The sequence below is a fragment of the Nesoenas mayeri genome (genome assembly GCF_963082525.1).
Source record: "Nesoenas mayeri genome assembly, contig: SCAFFOLD_43, whole genome shotgun sequence".
Classification (NCBI taxonomy): domain Eukaryota; kingdom Metazoa; phylum Chordata; class Aves; order Columbiformes; family Columbidae; genus Nesoenas; species Nesoenas mayeri.
In genome coordinates, this window is record NW_027659994.1 from 267,707 (window position 1) to 284,381 (window position 16,675).

Below are 16,675 nucleotides of genomic sequence, written 5' to 3' on the forward strand. Positions count from 1 at the left end.
CCCCATTCGACAGTGTGTGTGTCACAAACTCCATTGGACAGAGTGTAAGTCACGAACCCCATTGGAAAGCGTGTGTGTCACAAACCCCATTAAATAGGGTGTGTGTCACAAACTCCATTGGAAAGAGTGTGTGGACAAACCGCATTGGAAAGTCTGTGTGTCACAAACTCCATTGGTCAGTGTGTATGTCACAAACCGCATTGGACAGTGTGTGTTTCACAAATCCCATTGAAATGCGTGTGTGTCACAAACACCATTGGACAGGGTTTGTGTCACAAACATCCCTGGAAACTGTGTGTGTCACAAACACACGTGGACAGGTCATGTGTAACAAACCCCTTTGGATAGTGTGTGTGTCACACTGTCAATTAGACAGCCTGTGTGTCCCAATCCTCATTGGACAGCGTGTGTGTCACAGACCCCATTGTAAAGTGTGTGTGTTACAAACACTCCTGGAAACTGTTTGTGTCACAAACGTCCATGGACAGGGTCTGTGTCACAAACCTCATTGGACAGGCTGTGTGTCACAAACTCCATTGGGAAGCGTGTGTGTCACAAAACCCATTGGACAGCGTGTGTGTCACAAACCCCATTGGACAGGGTGTGTATCACAAAGACCCCTGGAGAGCGTGTGTGTCACAAACTCCATTGGACAGAGTGTGAGTCACAAACCCCCTTGGAAAGCGTGTGTGTCACAAACCCCATTAAACAGGGTGTGTGTCAGAAACCCCATTGTACAACGGGTGTGTCACAAACCCCATTGGACAGTGTTTGTGTCACGAACACCCCTGGATAGGGTGTGTGTCACAAACCGCTTTGGACAGTGTGTGTGTCACACTGTCCATTGGATAGTCTATGTGTCCCAAACCCCATGGGACAGTGTGTGTGTCACAAATTCCATTAAACAGGGTGTGTGTCACAAACTCCGTTGGACAGCGTGTGTGTCACAAACCCCATTGAACAGAGTGTGTGTCACGAACACACCTGGACAGGATGTGTTTCACAAACCCCATTGAACAGTGTGTGTGTCACAAACCCCACTCGACGGTGCGTGTGTGACAAACTCCTTTGGACAGCGTGTTAGTCACAAACCCCATTAGAAAGTGTGTGTGTCACAAACCCCATTAAACTTGGTGTGTTTCACAAACTCCATTGGAAAGAGTGTGTGTCACAAACTGCGTTGGACAGCCTGTGTGTCACAAACCCCATTGGACAGTGTGTATGTCACAAACCCCGTTGGCCACCGTGTGTGTCACAAACACCCTTAGACAGGGTGTGTGTCACAATCCCCATTGGACAGGGTGTGTGTCACAAACTCCATTGGAGATCGTGTGTGTCACAAACCCCATTGGACAGCGTGTGTGTCACAATCCCCATTGGACAGTGGGTGTGTCACAAACACCCCTGGACAGGATGTGTATCACAAACCCCATTGAACAGCGTGTGTGTCACAAACCCCATTGGAGAGCCTGTGTGTCACAAACACCCCTGGAAACTGTTTGTGTCACAAACGTCCGTGGACAGGGTCTGTGTCACAAACCCCCTTGGACAACGTGTGTGTCACAAACCCCATTGGACAGCCTGTGTGCCACAAACACCCCTGGACATGGTGTGTCTAACAAACCTCTTTGGACAGGTTGTGTGTCACAAACCCCATTGGGAAGCGTGTGTGTCACAAACCCCATTGAACAGCGTGCGTGTCACTAAGCCCATTAAACAGGGTTTGTATCACAAACCTTATTGGACAGCCTGTGTGTCACAAACCCAATTGGACAGCGTAGGTGTCACAAAAGTCCCTGAACAGAGTGTGTGTCACAAACCCCATTGGACAGCGTGTGTGTCACAAACCCCATTGGACACCCTGTGTGTCACAAACATCCCTGTACATGGTGTGTCTCAAAAAGCTCTTTGGACAGGCTGTGTGTGACAAACCCCATTGGGAAGCGTGTGTCTCACAAACCCCATTGAACAGCGTGCATGTCACAAACGCCATTGAACAGCGTCTGCGTCACAAACCCCATTGGACAGGGTGTGTGTTACAAAAACCGCTGGACAGCGTGTGTGTCACAAACCCCATTTTACAACGTGTGTCACAAAACGCATTCGACAGTGTGTGTGTCACAAACCCCATTCGACAGCATGTGTCAAAAGCACCCATGGACAGGGTGTGTTTCACAAACCCCATTTTACCGTGTGTGTGTCACAAACCCCATTGAACAGCGAGTATATCACAAACTCTATTGGACAGCGGGTGTATCACAAACCGCAGTTAACAGTGTGTGTGAGAAACTCCATTGGACAGCGTGTGTGTCACAAACCCCATTGGACAGCGTGTGTGTGACAAACGCCCCTGGACAGTGTGTTTGTCACAAACCTCATTGGACAGAGTGTGAGTCACAAACCCCATTGGAAAGCATGTGTGTCACAAACCCCATTAAACACGGTGTGTGTCACAAACCCCATTGGACAGCGGGTGTGTCACAAACCCTATTGGACAGCGTGTGTGTCACGAACACCCCTGGACCGGGTGTGTGTCACAAACCCCATTGGACAGCGTGTGTGTCACAAACCTCATTGGACAGTGGGTGTGTCACAAACACCCCTGGACAGGGTGTGTATCACAAACCCCATTGGACAGCGTGTGTGTCACAGACCCCATTGGACAGTGTGTGTGTCACAAACCCCATTGAACAGTGTGTGTGTTTCTCAAACCCCGTTGGACAGTGTGTGTGTTACAATGAGCCGTGGACAGCGTGTGTGTCACAAACCCCAGTGGACAGGGTGTGTGTCACAAAGACCCCTGGACAGCGTGTGTGTCACAAACCGCTTTGGACAGCCTGTGTGTCACAAACCCCATTGGACATAGTGTGAGTCACAAACCCCATTCGAAAGAATGTGTGTCACAAACCCCATTGGGAAACGTATGTGTCACAAACCCCATTGAACAGTGGGTCTGTCACAAACACACCTGGACAAGGTGTTTATCACAAACCCCATTGGACACCGTGTTAGTGACAGACACCATTGGACAGTGTGTGTGTCACAAACTCCATTGAACAGCGTGTTTGTGTCACAAAACCTAGTGAACAGGGTTTGTGTCACAAAGACCCCGTTGGACAGCGTGTGTATCACAAACGCCATTGGACAGTGTGTGTGTCACAAACCCCATTAAAAAGCGTGTGTATCACAAACCCCATAGTACAGTGTTTGTGTCACAAACACCCCTGGAAACTGTGTGTGTCACAAACACACCTGGACAGGGTCTGTGTCACAAACCCCATTGGACAAACCCCTTTGGATAGTGTGTGTGTCACACTGTCAATTATACAGCCTGTGTGTCCCAAACCCCATTGGACAGCGTGTGTGTCACAAACACCCCTGGAAATCGTTTGTGTCACAAACATTCGTGGACAGGGTCTGTGTCACAAACCCCATTGGACAACCTGTGTGTCACAAAACCCATTGGACAGCGTGTGTGTCACAAAAGACCATGAACAGTGTGTGTGTGACATACCCCATTGAGCAGCGTGTGTGTCAAAAACCCCATTGGACATCGTGTTTGAGAAACGCCCCTGGACAGCGTGTGTCATAAACGCCATTGGACAGCGTGTGTGTCACAAGCACCCATGGACAGGGTGTGTTTAACAAACCGCATTGGACAGTGTGTGTGTCACAAACCCCATTGAACAGCGGATATGTCACAAACCCCATTGGACAGCAGGTGTATTACAAACCCCATTTAACAGGGTGTGTGTCACAAACTCCATTGGACAGCGTGTGTGTCACAAACCCCATTGGACAGCGTGTGTGTGACAAACGCCCCTGAACAGTGTGTGTGTCGCAAACCCCATTGGACAGCGTGTGTGTCACAAATCCCATTGGACAGCGTGTGTGTCACAAAAGACCATGAACAGTGTGTGTGTCACATACCCCATTGAGCAGCGTGTGTGTCACAAACCCCATTGGACATCGTGTTTGACAAACGCCCCTGGACAGTGTTTGTGTCATAAACGCCATTGGACAGCGTGTGTGTCACAAGGACCCATGGACAGGGTGTGTTTAACAAACCCCATTGGACAGTGTGTGTGTCACAAACCGCATTGAACAGCGGGTATGTCACAAACCCCATTGGACAGCCGGTGTATTACAAACCCCATTTAACAGGGTGTGTGTCACAAACTCCATTGGACAGTGTGTGTGTCACAAACCCCATTGGACAGCGTGTGTGTCACAAACCGCATTGGACAGGGTGTGTGTCACAAACCTCATTGGGCATAGTGTTAGTCACAAACCCCATTGGAAAGCATGTGTGTCACAAACCCCATTAAACAGGGTGTGTGTTACAAACCCCATTGGACAGCGGGTGTGTAACAAGCCCCATTGGACAGCGTGTGTGTCAAGAACACCCCTGGACAGGGTGTGTATCACAAACCCAATTGGACAGCGTGTGTGTCACAGACCCCATTGGACAGTATGTGTGTCACAAACCCCATTGAACAGTGTGTGTGTGTCTCAAACCCCATTGGACAGTGTGTGTGTTACAAAGACCCCTGGACAGCGTGTGTGTCACAAACCCCATTGGACAGCGGGTGTGTCACAAAGACCCCTGGACAGCGTGTGTGTCACACGCCCCATTGGACAGTGTGTGTGTCACAAATCCCATTGAAAAGCGTGTGTGTCACAAACCCCATTGTACCGGGTGTGTATCACAAATCCCATTGGACAGCGTTTGTGTCACAAACAGCCCTGGAAACTGTGTGTGTCACAAACACACCTGGACAGGGCATGTGTAACAAACCCCTTTGGATAGTGTGTGTGTCACACTGTCAATTGGACAGCCTGTGTATCCCAAACCCCATTGGAAAGCGTGTGTGTCACAAACCCCATTAAACACGGTGTGTGTCACAAACCCCATTGGACAGCGGGTGTGTCACAAACCCTATTGGACAGCGTGTGTGTCACGAACACCCCTGGACCGGGTGTGTGTCACAAACCCCATTGGACAGCGTGTGTGTCACAAACCTCATTGGACAGTGGGTGTGTCACAAACACCCCTGGAGAGGGTGTGTATCACAAACCCCATTGGACAGCGTGTGTGTCACAGACCCCATTGGACAGTGTGTGTGTCACAAACCCCATTGAACAGTGTGTGTGTTTCTCAAACCCCGTTGGACAGTGTGTGTGTTACAATGAGCCGTGGACAGCGTGTGTGTCACAAACCCCAGTGGACAGGGTGTGTGTCACAAAGACCCCTGGACAGCGTGTGTGTCACAAACCGCTTTGGACAGCCTGTGTGTCACAAACCCCATTGGACATAGTGTGAGTCACAAACCCCATTCGAAAGAATGTGTGTCACAAACCCCATTGGGAAACGTGTGTGTCACAAACCCCATTGAACAGTGGGTCTGTCACAAACACACCTGGACAAGGTGTTTATCACAAACCCCATTGGACACCGTGTTAGTGACAGACACCATTGGACAGTGTGTGTGTCACAAACTCCATTGAACAGCGTGTTTGTGTCACAAAACCCAGTCGACAGGGTTTGTGTCACAAAGACCCCATTGGACAGCGTGTGTATCACAAACGCCATTGGACAGTGTGTGTGTCACAAACCCCATTAAAAAGCGTGTGTATCACAAACCCCATAGTACAGTGTTTGTGTCACAAACACCCCTGGAAACTGTGTGTGTCACAAACACACCTGGACAGGGTGTGTGTCACAAACCCCATTGGACAAACCCCTTTGGATAGTGTGTGTCACACTGTCAATTATACAGCCTGTGTGTCCCAAACCCCATTGGACAGCGTGTGTGTCACAAACACCCCTGGAAATCGTTTGTGTCACAAACGTCCGTGGACAGGGTCTGTGTCACAAACCCCATTGGACAGCCTGTGTGTCACAAAACACCATGAACAGTGTGTGTGTGACATACCCCATTGAGCAGCGTGTGTGTCAAAAACCCCATTGGACATCGTGTTTGACAAACGCCCCTGGACAGCGTGTGTGTCATAAACGCCATTGGACAGCGTGTGTGTCACAAGCACCCATGGACAGGGTGTGTTTAACAAACCCCATTGGACAGTGTGTGTGTCACAAACCCCATTGAACAGCGGATATGTCACAAACCCCATTGGACAGCAGGTGTATTACAAACCCCATTTAACAGGGTGTGTGTCACAAACTCCATTGGACAGCGTGTGTGTCACAAACCCCATTGGACAGCGTGTGTGTGACAAACGCCCCTGAACAGTGTGTGTGTCGCAAACCCCATTGGACAGCGTGTGTGTCACAAATCCCATTGGACAGCGGGTGTGTCACAAACAGCCCTGGAAACTGTGTGTGTCACAAACACACCTGGACAGGGCATGTGTAACAAACCCCTTTGGATAGTGTGTGTGTCACACTGTCAATTGGACAGCCTGTGTATCCCAAACCCCATTGGAAAGCGTGTGTGTCACAAACCCCATTAAACAGGGTGTGTGTCACAAACTCCATTGGAAATAGTGTGTCTCACAAACCGCATTGCACAGCCTGTGTGTCAGAAACCCCATTGGACATAGTGTGAGTCACAAACCCCATTCGAAAGAATGTGTGTCACAAACCCCATTGGACAGCGTGTGTGTCACAAACCTCATTGAACAGTGGGTGTGTCACAAACACACCTGGACAGGGTGTTTATCACAAACCCCATTGGATACCGTGTGAGTCACAGACCCCATTGGACAGTGTGTGTGTCACAAACCCCATTGAACAGCATGTGTCTGTCACAAACCCCGGTAGAGAGGGTGTGTGTCACAAAGACCGCTAGACACCGTGTGTGTCACAAACCCCATTGGACAGTGAGTGTGTCACAAATCCCATTAAAAAGCGTGTTTGTCACAAACCCCATTGTACAGTGTTTGTTTCACAAACACCCTCGAAACTGTGTGTGTCGCAAACACACCTTGACAGGGCATGTGTAACAAACCCCTTTGTATAATGTGTTTGTCACACTGTCAATTCGACAGCCTGTGTGTCCCAAACCGCATTGGACACCGTGTGTGTCACAGACCCCATTGGACAGTGTGTTTGTCTCAAACACCCCTGGAAACCATTTGTGTCACAAACGTCCGTGGACAGGGTCTGTGTAACAAACCCCATTGGACAGCCTGTGTGTCACAAACACACCTGGACATGGTGTGTGTCACAAACCTCATTGGATAGACTGTATGTCACAAACCCCATTGGGAAGCGTGTGTGTCACAAATCCCATTAGACAGCGTGTGTGTCACAAACACCGCTGGACAGGGTGTGTGTCTCAAACCCCATTGGACAGTGTGTGTGTCACAAACGCCATTGAACAGCGTGTGTGTCACAAAGTCCATTAAAAAGGGTCTGTGTCACAAAGCCCATTAAACAGGGTCTGTGTAACAAACCCCATTGGACAGCGTGTGTGTCACAAAAGCCCCTGAACAGGGTGTGTGTCACATACCCCATTGGGCAGCGTGTGTGTCACAAAACCCATTGGACATCGTGTTTAAAAAATGCCCCTGAACAGCGTGTGTGTCACAAATCCCATTGGACAGATTGTGTGTAACAAAAACCCCTGGACAGCGTGTGTGTTACAAACCTCTTTGGACAGGCTGTGTGTCACAAACCCCATTGGACAGTGTGTGTGACAAATGCCCCTGGACAGCCTGTGTGTCACAAACCCCATTGGACAGAGTGTGTGTCACAAAAATTCCTGGACATCGTGTGTGTCACAAACTCCATTGGACAGAGTGTTAATCACAAACCCCATTGGAAAGCGTGTGTGTAACAAACCGCATTGGACAGGGTTTGTGTCACAAACCCCATTGCGAAGCGTGTGTGTAACAAACCCCAGTGGACAGGGTGTGTCTCACAAAGACCCCTGGACAGCGTGTGTGTCACAAACCCCATTGGACAGCATGTGTGTCTCAAACCCCATTGGACAGCGTGTGTGTCACAAACTCCATTGGACAGAGTGTGAGTCACAAATCCCATTTGAAAGCGTATGTGTCACAAACCCCATTAAACAGGGTGTGTGTTACAAACCTCATTAGACAGCGGGTGTGTTACAAAACCCATTGGACTGCGAGTGTGTCACGAACACCCCTGGATAGGGTGTGTGTCACAAACCCCATTGGACAGCGTGTGTGTCACAAACCCCATTGGGCAGCGTCTGGGTCACAAACCCCATTGAAGAGCGTGTGTGTCACAAACCCCATTGGACAGTGTGTGTGTTACAAATCCCATTGCAAAGCGTGTGTGTCACATACCCCATTGGACAGGGTGTGTATCGCAAATCCCATTGGACAGCGTTTGTGTCACAAACACCCCTGGAAACTGTGTGTGTAACAAACACATCTGGACAGGGCATGTGTAACAAACCCCTTTGCATAGTGTGTGTGTAACACTGTCAATTAGACAGCCTGTGTGTCCCAAACTCCATTGGACAGCGTGTGTGTCACAGACCCGATTGTACAGTGTGTGTGTGTCACAAACACCCCTGGAAACCGTTTGTGTCACAAACGTCCGTGGACAGGGTCTGTGTCACAAACCCCATTGGACAACGTGTGTTTCACAAACCCCGTTGGACAGCCCGTGTGTCACAAACAGTCCTGGACATGCTGTGTGTCACAAACCTGATTGGGAAGCGTGTGTGTCACAAATCCGATTAGACAGCGTGTGTGTGACAAACACCCCTGGACAGGGTGTGTCTCTCAAACCCCATTGGACAGTGTGTGTGTCACAAACCGCATTGAACAGCGTTTGTGTCACAAAGCTCATTAAACAGGATCTGTGTCACAAACCCCATTGGATAGCGTGTGTGTCACAAAAGCCCCAAAACAGGGTGTGTGTCACATACGCCATTGGGCAGCGTGTGTGTCACAAACCCCATTGGACAGGGTGTGTGTCACAAAAACCACTGGACAGGGTGTGTGTCACAAACCTCATTGGACAGCGTGTGTGTCACAAACCCCATTCTACAGTGTGTGTGTCACAAACTCCATGGGACAGAGTGTGAGTCACAAACCCCATTGGAAAGCTTGTGTGTCACAAACCCCATTAAACAGGGTGTGTGTCACAAACTCCATTGGAAAGAGTGTGTGTCACAAAGCGCATTGGACAATCTGTCTGTCACAAACCCCATTGGACAGTGTGTGTGTCGCAAACACCCCTAGAGAGGGTGTGTGTCACAATTCTCATTGGACAGGCTGTGTGTCACAAACCCCATTGGGAAGCATGTGTGTCACAAATCGCATTGGACAGCGTGTGTGTCAAAAACCCCATTGGACAGCATGTGTCACAAACACCCATGGACAGGGTGTGTGTCAGGAACCCTATTGGACAGCGGGTGTGTCACAAACCCCATTAAACAGGGTGTGTGTCATAAACTCCATTGCACAGCATGTGTGTCACAAACCCCGTTGGACAGCGTGTGTGTCACAAACCCCATTGGGCAGAGTGTGTGTCACAAAACCCATTGGACAGCGTGTGTGTCACAAACCCCGTTGGGAAGCGTGTGTGTCACAAAGACCTCTGGACAACGTGTGTGTCACAAACCCCATTGCACAGCGTCTGTGTCAAAAACCCCATTGAAAAACGTGTATGTGTCACAAACCCCATTGGACAGCGTATGTGTGTCACAAACCTCATTGGACAGGGTGTGTGTAACAAAGACCCCTGGACAGCGTATGTGTCACAAACCGCAGTGGACAGGGTGTGTGTCACAATCACCCCTGGACCGCGTGTTTGTCACAAACCCCATTGGACAGGGTGTGTATGACAAATCCCATTGGACAGCGTTTGTGTCACAAACACCCCTGGAAACTGTGTGTGTCACAAACACACCTGGACAGGGTACGTGTAACAAACCCCTTTGGATAGTGTGTGTGTCCCAAACCCCATTGGACAGCGTGTTTGTCACAAAATCCATTGGATAGCGTGTGTAACAACACCCCCTGGACAGTGTTTGTGTCACAAACCCCCCTAGACAGTGTGTGTCACAAAGCCCATTACACAGGGTGTGTGTCACAAACTCCATTGTACAGCGTGTGTGTCACAAATCTCATTGGACAGCGTGTGTGTCACAGACCCCATAGGACACTGTGTGTGTCACAAACACCCCTGGAAACCGTTTGTGTCACAAACGTCCGTGGACAGGGTCTGTGTCACAAACCCCATTGTACAGCGTGTGTGTCACAAACCCCATTGGACAGCCTGTGTCTCACAAACACCTCTGGACATGGTTTGTGTCACAAACCTCATTGGACAGTCTGTGTATCACAAACCCCATTGGAAAGTGTGTGTGTCACAAATCCCATTAGACAGTGTGTCTGTAACAAACCTCATTGGACACCGTGTGTGTCACAAACACCCCTGGACATGGTGTGTGTCACAAACCCCATTGGACACAGTGTGTGTCACAAACACCCCTGGACATGGTGTGTGTCACAAACCTCATTGGACAGTCTGTGTGTCACAAACCCCATTGGACAGTGAGTGTGTAACAAAGACTCCTGGACAGCGTGTGTGTCACAAAAACCATTGGACAGCGTGTTTGTCACAAACCCCATTGGACAGAGTGTGTGTCACAAACGCCCCTGGACAGTGTGTGTGTCACAAACCCCATTGGACAGCGTGTGTGTCTCAAACCCCATTGGACAGCGTGTGTGTCACAAACTCCATTGGACAGAGTGTGAGTCACAAACCCCATTCGAAAGCGTGTGTGACACAAACCCCATTAAACAGGGTGTGTGTCACAAACCTCATTGGACAGCGGGTGTGTCACAAACCCCATTGGACAGCGGGTGTGTCACGAACACCCTTGGATAGGGTGTGTGTCACAAACCCCATTGGACAGCGTGTGTGTCACAAACCCCATTGGGCAGCGTCTGGGTCACAAACCCCATTGAAGAGCGTGTGTGTCACAAACCCCATTGGACAGTGTGTGTGTTACAAATCCCATTGCAAAGCGTGTGTGTCACATACCCCATTGGACAGGGTGTGTATCGCAAATCCCATTGGACATCGTTTGTGTCACAAACACCCCTGGAAACTGTGTGTGTCACAAACACACCTGGACAGGGCATGTGTAACAAACCCCTTTGCATAGTGTGTGTGTAACACTGTCAATTAGACAGCCTGTGTGTCCCAAACCCCATTGGACAGCGTGTGTGTCACAGACCCGATTGTACAGTGTGTGTGTGTCACAAACACCCCTGGAAACCGTTTGTGTCACAAACGTCCGTGGACAGGGTCTGTGTCACAAACCCCATTGGACAACGTGTGTGTGACAAACCCCGTTGGACAGCCCGTGTGTCACAAACAGTCCTGGACATGTTGTGTGTCACAAACCTGATTGGGAAGCGTGTGTGTCACAAATCCGATTAGACAGCGTGTGTGTGACAAACACCCCTGGACAGGGTGTGTCTCTCAAACCCCATTGGACAGTGTGTGTGTCACAAACCGCATTGAACAGCGTTTGTGTCACAAAGCCCATTAAACAGGATCTGTGTCACAAACCCCATTGGATAGCGTGTGTGTCACAAAAGCCCCAAAACAGGGTGTGTGTCACATACGCCATTGGGCAGCGTGTGTGTCACAAACCCCATTGGACAGGGTGTGTGTCACAAAAACCACTGGACAGGGTGTGTGTAACAAACCCCATTGGACAGCGTGTGTGTCACAAACCCCATTCGACAGTGTGTGTGTCACAAACTCCATGGGACAGAGTGTGAGTCACAAACCCCATTGGAAAGCTTGTGTGTCACAAACCCCATTAAACAGGGTGTGTGTCTCTCAAACCCCATTGGACAGTGTGTGTGTCACAATCCGCATTGAAAAGCGTGTGTGTCACAAAGCCCATTAAACAGGGTCTGTGTCAGAAACCCCATTGGACAGCGTGTGTGTCACAAAAGCCCCAAAACAGGGTGTGTGTCACATACGCCATTGGGCAGCGTGTGTGTCACAAACCCCATTGGGAAGCATGTCTGTCACAAATCGCATTGGACAGCGTGTGTGTCAAAAACCCCATTGGACAGCATGTGTCACAAACACCCATGGACAGGGTGTGTGTCAGGAACCCTATTGGACAGCGGGTGTGTCACAAACCCCATTAAACAGGGTGTGTGTCAAAAACTCCGTTGCACAGCATGTGTGTCACAAACCCCGTTGGACAGCGTGTGTGTCACAAACCCCATTGGGCAGAGTGTGTGTCACAAAACCCATTGGACAGCGTGTGTGTCACAAACCCCGTTGGGAAGCGTGTGTGTCACAAAGACCTCTGGACAACGTGTGTGTCACAAACCCCATTGCACAGCGTCTGTGTCAAAAACCCCATTGAACAACGTGCATGTGTCACAAACCCCATTGGACAGCGTATGTGTGTCACAAACCTCATTGGACAGGGTGTGTGTAACAAAGACCCCTGGACAGCGTATGTGTCACAAACCGCAGTGGACAGGGTGTGTGTCTCAAACCCTCTTGGATAGTGTGTGTGTTACAAACCGTCCCGGACAGCGTGTGTGTCACAAACCCCATAGGACAGCGTGTGTTACAACCTCCCCTGGACGGTGTGTAAGTCACAAACCCCCCTGGACAGTGTGTGTGTCACAAAGCCCATTTGACAGTGTGAGTGTCACCAACCCCATTGGACAGCGTGTGTGTCAGGAACACCTCCTGGATAGTGTGTGTGTCACAAACACCCCTGGACAGCATGTGTGTCACAAACCCCATTGGAGAGCGTGTGTCACAAACCAATTTGGACTGCGTGCAACCCCACTGGACAACGTGTGTGTCACAAACTCCATAGGACAGTGTGTGTGGCACAAACACCATTGGACATTTTGTGTGTCACCAACGCCATTGGACTCTGTGTCACAAACCGCATTGAACAGCATGTGTGTGTCACAAACCCCATAGGACAGTGTGTGTGACACAAACACCAGTGGACATTGTGTGTGCCACAAACCCGATTAGACAGTGTGTGTGTCACAAACCCCATTGGACTGCGTGTGTCACAACCCCACTTGGACAGCGTGTTTGTCACAAACCCCTTTGGACCGTGTGTGTGTCACAAACCCACCTGGAGAGCACATGTGTCACAAACCCCAAAGGACAGTGTCTGTGTCAAACCCCCATGGACAGTGTGTGTGTCAGAACTACCCTTGGACAGTGTCTGTGTCACAAACCCCGCTGGACAGTGTGTGTGTCATAAACCCCATTGGACTGTGGGAATGTCACAAACCCTCCTGGACAGCGTGTGTGTCACAAAGCCCATTGGACAGTGTGTGTGTCACCAACCCCATTGGACAGTTTGTTTCACAACCCCCCCTGGTCATTTTGTGTATCACAAACACCCCTGGACAGTGTGTGTGTCACAAACCGCATTGGACAGCATGTGTGTTCACAAACCCCATTGGACAGCATGTGTGTCACAAACAGCATTGGACTCTGTGTGTGTCACAAACTCTCCTGGACAGTGTGTGTGTCACAAACCCCATTGGACACACAGATGACTACAGTAAAAAACCAACACTGAAGATATGCAGGTCTTTATTTCTTCTAGTTCAGCAAAATGTTTCGCTTAGCTTCAGTTTCTGCAGCACACTGGTTTACTTTGTATTTTTTTTCTTCATTTTCTATAAAATTTCGCATTCCATGGCATATTTGTCTCATCAATTAAATTTTTCTGTATACCAGTAATTACATTTGTTTATTGTATATTGTTTATTATAGTTTGTCTTTTTTTTTGTATAAGCTCTCTATTTATTTTTATTGTATATTGTTTATTATAGTTTGTCTTTTTATTTTTACTTTCAGTTACACAACATGAGTTCAAAGCTTAACTGTATTTTAAAATCTGCTCTTTTTTTGTCTGCTAAAAAATTATTATTTCATAATTGTTAAATAAATCAACCAGTTTTTATGAAGTAGGTGGAAACCGGAGGGTTTTCTTCTCTCTCCTTGTCTTCTTTTTTTTTATGGCTGAGCTTCTAAAACAATTAAGGAGCTTACCTTCAGCCTTTTAGGGCAGTTTGCTGAGAGGGGATCAATAAGAGATTTAGCTGCTTGCGCTGTTTTTGTTACTCACACACTGATGATCTAGTATAGAAGCTACAAACCTCACAAGGAGCAGACCTAGAACCTCATTTAAGGTCAAATTAAGAAGTCATTTAGCTGGTTTTCTCAGTGACCCCCCTGCTCTGAGGTTTCTCCTTGCACAGTGACTATCAACGCCAGAAGGAAAATTTACTTTAATCCCGCACGCAGGTGAATTTTGGATTTTTAAGTTTCTTTCCTTAAATGAATGATGTATTTCTCTCTTATATGGTTAAGTAAAGGTTCACAAAAAAACCACATTTCTTTGCTGGACTTTTGTTTCTTTTCAGTCAGAAAATTTGTCACTGTACAAATATTGGATCAGATGGCAACTAAAATATCATGAAGTTAGTTGACGTTCCTCCAATATCCATCTATATAAACAGATTGTTATCAGTTACTAAAATGGTTAAAAATCAGTCTTACTGCTCGTCAGTTGTTATTAATGAGAAAACTGTTTTACATAACTGACCTGAAATGCAGATGAATCCAGAAGAAAAAAAAGCCTCGTTGTATGAAGACAAGTTATCTGTTTGGGCATAAACTGCATAAATGGACGTATGAGAAGAAGAGCATTCCACATAGTCTGATGTGTCATCAACCACTTTGCAGAACCCGCTATCGGACAGCCAGCTGCAAAACAAAATGTTCACAAAGTTGGAAATCGACTTGTCTAATTCACACGGTAAACAGGCTTGAAAATTGTTGTATCTCTGAAAACACCGGGTTTTCTAAACTACTGCATAAGTTTATCTTCATCTATTGCACATCTTTCATGTGCAGTTTTTAGAATAGCATATTTACATGAAATTAAAACAGCTTTTAAAAAATTATATTATTAAAAAAATATAAGTATATAGTCATGAACTTTGTTTTTCTGCTAGAAATTTTTTTTTGTGGCCATGTTTTAAAACTTACACAAGATTCACAGTCCCATCTGAATTTTTAAATAGTGTGTTGCTTAAACTTGCACAGTGCTTTAGCCCATTCTGAAGAACACTTGCTGTTTGCTGTTTTGAAACTAAAATACATGTTCTCCTTCAGTATTGCGGAAAATTTTGGAAAAGGATACTACAGGTGACATCCTAAGCCATTTCTAGTGGAAACCACCTTGTTCTCTGATACAATGTCTAGATAAAAGGAGAGTATGCAGGTAAATTCTGCTGCATCTCCTTCCTGAATAGTTTATATCAGTGACAGACTGATATAATCCAGACCATCTAATGAAATCATATCTAAACTAACTAGTTGTCCGCAGGATCTAGAACGTAACTCTCTCTAATTTCATTTATACTGTGTGAACAGGAAAGAAATAGGCAAATCAAATAATAGGGCGTTGAAGGGAATACACAGAAAACTTTAGCACATCGTTTGCAATGGTGTGAGTAGCAATAAGAATGGAAGGCAGGATACATCAAGTCAAGCTAGCAGCAGCAATATTAAAAACTACCAGGAGATGGCTTTTCTGTCAAAAAGTAAGAGCCCTACAGAGATCATCGTCAAAAGTTATGCCAAAATTCTGGATATTAGCAAATAAGGAATATTCTGTTTCAGTGACTTGAAGCAATACCAGAGACGCAGGTTTAATTCTTTGTAAGAATGGACTCGAAATGTTGTCTGATAACAACTGTAAAGAGTGCAAAAGACGTTAATATTAATGAAGCGATGCAATTCTGGAATTTATGGCCTCTCAGCATTGCCCAACACATCATTACATAAACTAAACAGTACTGTAATGAAAAAAAATCAATAGTAGAAGTCTGAGAAATCTCTAAGTTAGAATAACTACACATTTTATTATACAGAATGTTTTACGTGCTGGTACAAAGGCCAGAAAAGTTAAGGGAAAAAGATGGATAAGAAATAGATCAATTTCATACTTGCAGACGATCTGATTGGACTTAATGGGATTTTATACAAATACACATGGTAGAAACTGGAAAACTAAACAGATTAATAAAACAACCTTTCAGCAGCTTGGTTCCAGAGGAGACATAGAGACTTTTGTGGAACAATCCGACTTCCTGTAGCATAAATCCGATAAACAACTACATTGTTATCTTTCAAAGGGTATGAACTCCGACCCTTCAAACTCATAGAAAAAACCTGAAACAATACACACAACATAAACACAAACTGAATATTAAAATTCAACAGTCAGTGCTCATTTTAATCACAAACACACTAAAACGCTCACATCATTTTAAAGACATTTAAGATGGTTCGAGTAATATATAAATTAATTTATTGAAAAAATAAATTGCATTATCTTCAAACCCTGTTCTTCAAGGCAAGCTCTTTGTCTCCAGTAAGGAACCACTGCTGACTGCTATATTCTGTGAACTGTACAGATTCACAGCTCTCTTCTTGAAGAGGGGATAACACAACAGAGACCTTTAACAAATGTTCAGGTACTTGAATAAAATCTCCATCTTTTCCATCAAATCTGTGTCCGTTGATTTGCCGAGGAAACCAGTTGTGAGCCATTATTGCAATGTACGGGCAGCTGTCAAGGCTATTTTTACCTCTGTTGAAGAGGAAAAGCAACAGGGCTGGTAAGTGGAA

The 16,675-nt window shown here is 46.9% G+C and overlaps 1 protein-coding gene across 1 annotated transcript in view; it reads right to left on the bottom strand.

The window, feature by feature from the left end:
* Positions 1 to 14,532: 14,532 nt before the first annotated feature.
* LOC308052459 (adhesion G-protein coupled receptor V1-like) overlaps positions 14,533 to 16,675 on the bottom strand; it is a gene marked incomplete at both ends in the record, with an annotated part of 29,179 nt that continues 27,036 nt past the window's right edge. Inside the window, 3 exon segments of the mRNA XM_080364539.1 lie at positions 14,533 to 14,743; positions 16,077 to 16,216; positions 16,388 to 16,637. Of these exon segments, the coding sequence (XP_080220665.1) occupies positions 14,533 to 14,743; positions 16,077 to 16,216; positions 16,388 to 16,637 (601 nt within the window).